This window comes from Parasteatoda tepidariorum, chromosome 3, assembly GCF_043381705.1.
Source record: "Parasteatoda tepidariorum isolate YZ-2023 chromosome 3, CAS_Ptep_4.0, whole genome shotgun sequence".
NCBI classification, from domain to species: domain Eukaryota; kingdom Metazoa; phylum Arthropoda; class Arachnida; order Araneae; family Theridiidae; genus Parasteatoda; species Parasteatoda tepidariorum.
Genome location: NC_092206.1, coordinates 25,609,889 through 25,619,099, shown reverse-complemented (window position 1 = coordinate 25,619,099; position 9,211 = coordinate 25,609,889). Strand labels below are relative to the sequence as shown.

At 34.7% G+C, this 9,211-nt stretch overlaps 1 protein-coding gene across 1 annotated transcript; it reads left to right on the top strand.

Annotated features, from left to right (window-relative positions):
- The first annotated feature begins 2,157 nt into the window (after window positions 1-2,157).
- On the top strand, window positions 2,158-6,301 carry LOC139425202 (uncharacterized). Its single transcript, XM_071179085.1, has 2 exons — window positions 2,158-4,262; window positions 4,888-6,301. The coding sequence occupies exons 1-2, from the start codon at window positions 2,158-2,160 to the stop codon at window positions 6,299-6,301; spliced, it is 3,519 nt and encodes a 1,172-aa protein (XP_071035186.1).
- Window positions 6,302-9,211: the final 2,910 nt, after the last annotated feature.

The window sequence follows — 9,211 nt, the reverse complement described above, 5'->3', positions numbered from 1 at the left end:
TAGAACATTTTAACGAGGACCAATACCGCACACCCTCGGTTCCCATGCAGACTGATCCAAGTGGTCACCCACCCGCACATTGACGGCAGCCAGTGATGCTTGACTTCGGTGATCTTCTATGAACCGTGTCTTAACCATCAGTTCACTGCGGGACAATTCGTCGTAAAATTTTATACTCCATACTATCTATTGCAGGGGTGGCGAACCTTTATACACCAACGTGCCATTTTCTCTAAAAAATTGCTTAATGAGGTCATACACGTGCCGTCAAATAATTTTGACTTCGTGATTATTAGGAAAATAATAATACTGTTTAGTTTAAAAAAATTATTGTTCATTAATATTTAATTTTCAATTTGAATACAGTATTTTTTAATTCTTAATTGTAACTTTAAAGGCTAGCAGCATCAATTCATTAAATATAATTTATTTTGTTTAATTCAAATTCATAGATGTCAGCACAATTTCTGTTTGAGTCTGCGCAGTAGTAGGTTTCATTTTCGAACCTTTATCTTTACTTCGCTTTTCGCCACGGCGCGAATATTATATACGAATTCGATGTGTTGTAGATGGTTATAATTTTCTTTTCGGGACCAGCTCCCAAAGATATTACGATGATGCGTTCAAGATTGTTATTTATCGATAGCTATATTAATTTCGAGGTGAGTCGTTTTTATGTTTTGTTGTCATTGGTTGTGCTGAACTGTCTGAAATCGTTCTCATGTTTAATTAACTAAATAATTTGCTACTATCTTATTTTCAACTTGATTGCTGTTAAAAAATGTAATTTAAGTTTATTTTTTGTGAAGTCAATTATTATCCAGTATTGTTAATTGTTCAATATGTATATTATTAAGCAGAATAAAATGTTCTTAAGATTCTTAATTTGTCAGGGTTTAAATTTTACAATATATATTTTTTTTCTTTCTCTTTTTTATTTTGGTAATTAATTTTACCTGGTCCGTCAATTTTCAAGTATACATTTTTTGGTCTCGTCGAGACAGGAGACGGCCACTGAGCTATTGTTTTGTCGTGAGAATTTGCATTTTCGTGCTTTTGATTTCGTACCTGAAACGACGCTGAGTCTTTTGTTTGTTTTGATTAGCAATTCGCATTTTCGATTTCGATATGGATATGTTAAAAAAGAAGCGTAGTGTGTTAAAGGGGAAAATTACTAGAATTTCAAGCATTCTTCATCCGAAATTTGATGTTGTTTCTATTGATGTCGCAGAATTAGAAGTATTTAAAGAACAAATTAACGAAATTTGGTCTGAATTAAATAGCATACATAACGATATTATGTTACAATGTAAAGAAGATGAATTTGAAACGAATTCAAATGAATTTGATGAAATCGCATCTAAAATTGATTAATTAAAAATCAAAATTGCTCGTGAATTTTCAAAGAGTAAAACGGAAGTATGTAGTAATAATGCCGCTAATGTTAGTGATAATAAATCGAAACTTTCGGAAACTTGTTTAAAGCTCCCAAAATTTTAATTACCAACATTTTTTGGTGAAAGCGAGAAATGGTTGTCATTTAAAGAATTATTTTTGACGTCTATCGATAAAAATTCTGATTTAACGGAACTTCAGAAATTTCAGTATTTATACGCTAGCGTAAAGGGATCCGCTCTTAAATTAATTTCAGGTTTTTCACTTACCGAAGAAAATTATAAGCATGCTTGGGAAACTTTAAATTCAAGATTTGATAATAAAAGAGAATTAGCGTTTGCTCAGATTTCCAAATTATTTCAAATGAAGTCTATGAAACCGAATTCAGCTAAGTCTATTTTCGAAATTTTAGACACTTGTAACGAAGTTACGCGAATTTTATTAACTTTTGGATTAGAAGTAAACTCGTTTGTCGATTTAATTTTAATTCATGTTATTTTGGGAAAATTAGACGAAACACTTAGGCACAGATGGGAACTAAGTTTGACAAATCAAGATTTTCCAAAAATTTCTGATTTGGCTAAATTTTTAGAACAACAGGCGAAAGGTTTATCTTGTAAAGATGGAATGCAAACGGAAATAAAACAAAATTCGATTCCTAAGAAAGCATTCGTTAACAATATTGTTCTGAATAAAAAAGAAAATTCATGTTTTACATGCAGTGAAAGTCATCCAATTTTTAAATGTCCTATTTATGGTAAAATGACCATCGATGACAGGTGGAATCTCATAAAAAGCCACAAAATTTGTGCTAATTGTTTAAGGAAGGGTCATTTTCCGAATTCTTGTTCTTCGAACTCTACTTGTAAATCTTGTCAAAAAAGACATCACACTTCACTGCATCGATTTTACCCTATAAATTCTAATGTTTACAATTCAGTTAGGCAAAATTCAAATTCATTTGCTAATACTGCAGCCAGATCTGAAAATTTAGTTGAAGCTAGGGATAATATTCAGCTCAGCACAACTTGTCAACAAAACTTTAAAAGTGAGGAACATACTTTATTATCAACAGCTTTAATAAAGGTTAAAAATGCTAAGGGACATTTCGTTAATTGCCGAGCGCTGATTGACAACGGCAGTCAGAAATCTCTAGTGAGCAAAAACTGTGTTAAAAGACTGCAATTATCAAAGACTGTTACAAATCATTCGATTTCAGGAATTAATAATACGCTAGTAAAATCTTCTTTATCTGAAGTATCTTTGGTCTTTTCTCCACATTTTAATGAGAACATTTTTTGCTGTAAAGCTTTAATTGTAGACTGCATAACAAGTGATTTACCGAACTTCACATTTTCTTCATGCAACTGGCCACACCTGCATGGTCTAATGCTTGCAGATCCAACATTTCATGCAACTGGTCCAATAGACATTCTGTTAGGAGCCGACTTATACGCTGACTTGCTAATTGGAGAACCAATTTTAGGGAAGAAAGGTACTCCAGCTGCACTCAATTCTCATCTAGGCTGGCTATTATCAGGAAGAGTGTTCTCAAACTCCAATAAGGAAAACTCCTTTGTGAACTGTCATCTTACCTCATCTTTGGATTGTCAATTGGCTAAATTCTGGGAGCTCGAATCTTTACCTCAAGCTGAACTGAAATCAAAGAATGATTCAGATTGTGAAGCATTTTACGAAAAAACGGTTGCTAGAGATCCATCTGGACGTTATATTGTGAGAATACCTTTCAAACATTCTATAGAATTTGGTGACTCAGCTACTCAAGCAAGTAAAAGATTCAACTACATTGAAAGAAAACTAAGTAAGAATAATGAACTTGAACATCAGTACACAACTTTCATGTCGGAATATCTTCAATTAGGTCATATGGAAAGAGTTCCTTCCGACGAACTGATTAAGGAATCAACATTTTATCTACCTCATCATTTCGTTATTAAAGAAGACAGCAACACAACCAAACTAAGAGTGGTCTTCGATGCGTCAGCTAAGGATTCTTCAGGGAATTCTCTCAACAATGCATTGCATGCAGGTCCTCGTTTGCAGCCCGAATTATTTTCTCTATTACTAAAATTTAGAACTTTCAAAGTTGCATTTACTGCTGACATCGAGAAAATGTTTCGCCAAATTCGTATTCATGAAGAGGATGCTGATTACCAACGAATACTCTGGAGGTTCAAACCTGATGAAGAAATCCAGATATACAGATTATTAACTGTCACCTATGGGACAGCCTGTGCTCCCTATCTTGCTGTAAAAACACTTCAACAACTCGCTAAGGACGAAGAGAAAGCTTTTCCTGATGCTTCAAGAGTTCTTAAGGAAGAATTTTATGTTGATGATCTGTTATCAGGTACAGATTCCATCCCCAATGCCAAAAATCTAGTTTCAAACTTAAAATCACTTTTGCAACGAGGAGGTTTCAATCTCAGAAAATGGTCGTCTAATTGTTCAGAGGTTCTATCAGATCTTTCCAAAGACTCTCTCTCACAGCAGCACAATGTTACTATAGAAGAAAATCAATGTCAGAAGGTCTTAGGACTGTATTGGAATACACAGCAAGATACTTTTCAGGTGAACATTTCATTTCCAGAGATAGTTACCTCAAAAAGAGAACTGCTTTCTGTCATAGCTAGGATTTTTGATCCCCTGGGCTTTCTTTCACCTGCCACAATCATCTTAAAAATTTTGATGCAAAGCCTATGGAAAAATAAATTAACTTGGGACGAACCTTTAACCGAAGAACTCTTATGTGTCTGGAAAACCTTCCAGGCTGAAAAACAAGCTCTAAAGGAAATAGCAATTCAAAGAAGACTGGTGTCTGCAAATAATTTAATCATTGATGCCCAGTTACACGGATTTTGCGACGCATCACTCAAAGCATATTCAGCAGTTTTTTTATTTGAAAGTTGTGGATAACGAAAATAAAGCTTCAGTGAACATAGTGGCAGCAAAAACCAGGGTCGCCCCTTTGAAAACAGTATCATTACCTCGCCTCGAATTGTATGCAGCTCATTTGCTAGCAAGATTGTATAGTAATCTTCAAATTTCGATAAACCAATTGTGGAAGCATGTGTTCTTATGGTCGGATTCAGAAATCGTTCTGAGTTGGATTCTATCAGACTATTTAAAGGATCAGTTCGTAAGAAATAGAGTTGCAGCCATAACATCACTTACTAATATTGGCGACTGGAACCATGTGGCTGGTGTTACAAATCCTGCAGATTGCGCATCAAGGGGGATTTCTCCAGAAAGACTAGAAAACTTTCAGCTGTGGTGAAACGGACCACCATGGTTATCAGAGAACAATATAGATACAAAGGGAACGTATGCCAACATACTCCAAGCTCCTGATTCCCTCAACACTAAAGATACATTGACTTTATCAACTTTTGTGCCTAACAATTGCTCAGATGAATTGTTTCAAAAATATTCATCATATACTAAACTTCTTAGAATTATTTCCTGGTGCAGAAGATTCATAAATAATGCCAAGACCGAAGATAGAAATAGATTATCTGGTAGACTTCAATGTGACGAACTGACTAAATCACTTTCATGTATCATAAAACAAATCCAGCAAGTTCATTTCAAACCGAAAATTCTTTCCATTGAAGCTAATGGAACTGTTCCTAAAAATTCTAGAAACCTTTCACTATCTCCATTCTTGGACTCTGACAAAATTCTAAGATTAGGAGGAAGGTTAAAACATTCCGAACTTTCAATTAATACCAAACATCCTATGCTTTTACCAAAATCACATCATGTGACTAAATTACTAATTGAATATTATCATAAACTTTCACTTCATGCTGGAACTTCAGTAGTCTTATCTTTGATGCGACAGAAATTTTGGTTCATTTCTGGAAGAGATACTGTTCGAAAAACGCTACGAAACTGTCTAACTTGTCTAAAGATTAATGCAACTCCATCTAGCCAGCTAATGGGAGACCTCCCTCGAGAACGAGTCACACTTTCAAGAACCTTCCAACTATGTGGCATCGATTTCGCAGGCCCTGTCATCACGAAACCTAATCTCCCGAGATCAAAGATAACAATGAAATCTTACATCGCATTATTCATTTGTCTAACGACTAAAGCTGTTCATCTTGAACTTGTTTCCATTCTCAGCACTGAAGCTTTCCTCACCTTGTTTAGGCGTTTCATAGCTGGAAGGGGACTTCCGTCAGTTGTGTTCAGTGACAACGCCACCTACTTTAAGGGCGCTCAGGCCTTCTTGAAATCTCTATATTCCATTGTGAGATCAAATTCAATCCAAGACTTTGCAATCGAGAATCAAATTCATTGGCATAACATTCCTCCTCTATCACCACACTTTGGAGGTTTATGGGAAGCCAATATAAAATCCACTAAGAGACATTTGATTAAGGTTTGCGGTTCTGCTACCTTGAACTTTGAGGAACTCACAACACTCTTGACACAAATTCAATCCTGTCTTAATTCAAGACCATTGTGTCCCTTGAGTTCTGAACCTCAAGACTTTGAGGCACCTACACCTGGCCATTTCATAATCGGAGCACCATTGCTTGCGATTTCTGAAAGGGAAACAACTCCTGCGATGTCTCTCAAATCAAGATGGATGTTGGTGCAACGACTTAAAGATCAGTTCTGGTCACAGTGGAGCAACGAATACTTACACACACTACAAACTAGATCGAAGTGGACTGGAACATCAACGAATGTTGCCGTTGGGGACTTAGTTCTCTTAAAAACTGACTGGATCTCCACACCTTTAAAATGGACTTCAGCCCGAATACTAAGGACTTTTCCTGGCAGTGACGGACTGGTTCGGGTCGTAGAAGTCAAGACTTCTAATGGACAATTCACCAGATCCATTGCAAAAATCTGCCCGTTACCCAAGAACTGACTCCTCCACCGCCTTGGCCGACAGGATGTTTAGTTTAAAAAAATTATTGTTCATTAATATTTAATTTGAATACAGTATTTTTTAATTCTTAATTGTAACTTTAAAGGCTAGCAGCATCAATTCATTAAATATAATTTATTTTGTTTAATTCAATTCAGAGATGTCAGCACAATTTTTGTTTGAGTCTGCGCAGTAGTAGGTTTTATTTTCGAACCTTTACCTTTACTTCGCATTTCGCCACGGCGCGAATATTATATACGAATTCGATGTGTTGTAGATGGTTATAATTTTCTTTTCGGGACCAGCTCCCAAAGATATTACGATGATACATTCAAAANTTTAATTCAAATTCAGAGATTCCAGCACAATTTTTGTTTGAGTCTGCGCAGTAGTAGGTTTCATTTTCGAACCTTTACCTTTACTTCGCTTTTCGCCACGGCGCGAATATTATATACGAATTCGATGTGTTGTAGATGGTTATAATTTTCTTTTCGGGACCAAGATTGTTATTTATCGATAGCTATTAGCTATATTAATTTCGAGTTGAGTCGTTTTTATGTTTTGTTGTCATTGGTTGTGCTGAACTGTCTGAAATCGTTTTCATGTTTAATTAACTAAATAATTTGCTGCTATCTTATTTTCAACTTGATTGCTGTTAAAAAATGTAATTTAAGTTTATTTTTTGTGAAATCAATTATTATCCAGTGTTGTTAATTGTTCAATATATTATTAGGCAGAATAAAATGTTCTTAAGATTCGTAATTTGTCAGGGTTTAAATTTTACAATATATATTTTTTTTCTTTCTCCTTTTTATTTTGGTAATTAATTTTACCTGGTCCGTCAATTTTCAAGTATACTAATACTAAATACTATCAACTCAAAACTCTTTATTTACATTGGAAAAAAAAAACATTTTGCAATGTCTCAGTTATACGTGTAATTCAACTTAAAGTAACATCAGTGTGACTTCTGTTGTTGCAGATTAGATGACAAATAACTTACTTATATTAGGTTGTAAGAAGTTAGTTTAAGCACGACTGTTGATTTTTTTTGCTAGTTATTTATTGTTAGCCTGTTTTTTACGGTTATTAACTGTTTTTTTAGTATTAATTTGTAATTTTTTTATTGATGATTGTTTATTATTTTGTTTGTTNAGAAGACAGATCATTCACTTCTTATTTAAAACATAATTATTTTAATTTTTATGAAAAAGGGGGGTAGACTAATAAAATGTACGTACTCTAAGGGGGGGAGGAAGACCTTATGTACAGTAATGTACGAAGGGGGGGGAGGGGTTTGAAATTTCTCCATTTTTGTGTACGTACTTTTTGAACGGCCCCTAACAACTATTGTGATCAGTGGAGTGCCCAAAATATTGTCGTGCCATAAATGACACGCGTGCCATTGGTTTGCCATCCCTGATCTATGGTATTCAAATTATGTAAGTGCGCACGAGGCAGCTATCTCTTGGTTGGAGGATAGGATGAAAGATTATGTGGGGGAGCGAAACCGCAATTGTTTTTGAATAAACAGTAGTGAGAAATTTATTGCATTACCGAGTAATACAGAACGTCTAAAAAATGAATACAGTAAAACCTTCAGGAAAGACCACATCTACGTAGCGACCACCTTCTATTTACGACCATTTTTAGGAGGCACGGAATTTTTTCCATAGACTTTGTGTTGAAGAAGACCTTTAGGAGAGACCATTGAAACCTCTCCTTGAGACCAGGGAAACTGCTTTTCTCAAATGCGGAAGAGGTTAAATTAGGAAACACGAAAAAATAACAAATCAAAAAATTTAACAAAACGAATAAGTAAATTAAAATGTTTTCAAAATATTTGATTGCGACTCTTATTCAGAGAGTTCTTTTTGACAATATAACCTGATGTTGCAGTCAGAGGGCACTAAAGACGATGCTATTAATGATTTACTTTTAGAGTTGAAAGTTAAATTAGAAGAAAAAAATTATTTTAGACAAAACAATCGATTCAAACAAACAAACCTCTTCTCATATTTTAAAGCTAACTAATTTTTGTCATGTAAAACTAAATGCAGACTTAAATAAAAAAAAACATAATTGTTTATTTATTTAAAATATCTTTAACATTCATAATTGGTAAATTTATTTTCACACATAATTATATCAGTTGGGACCATTTTTGTAGATGTTAAGTTTTATTCATCGGTACGTCCTTTCATGACACCAATAGAAGTGGCATTTTTGAAACTGAAAAAAATGACACTAAATAAAAGGACACTAAATAAGTCAAAAGAGGTAACCTCTAAGAACGACCAACCTCCATCAACGACCATTTTACTGTGGAACTGAGAGTGGTCGCTCCCCAGAGGTTTCACTGTACTTATTATTTTCCTGAATAAACGTGTATTGTTCACGTTTCCGTGCATTATTTACGATGTTTTTTATGATATTTTTATTATTTTTATTTTTTTTGCTCTAGGAATATATAAAGTTATAAGCCATATCATCAAATAATCTATCTATAGTTATCTGAAATCATCTTATCATCTACCTCTGACTACAGACATGCCTTATTAACTCTAGTTTTTAGATATTTATATTATACACCGAAGATATATTACATTATGACCACCCTCCATCTATAACAATGGGCTCGCCCAGGTTTTCATGGTTTCTCGCCCAGGAACAATGTTTTCATGGGGCACATTTGGACCCATAATCCTCATAGAACAATCCCTGACGTCTGTAAGCTACTTGAACATAGTTTCAGACCAGGTTCACCCATTCATGCCAACAGTTTTCCCTTCGGGGGATGGTGTTTACCAACAGGATCATGCACCATGTCATAAGGGTCGAATCGTCATGGATTGGTTCGAGGAACATTCCAGTGACTTTCAAGTCATGTCTTGGCCCCCAAATTCACCT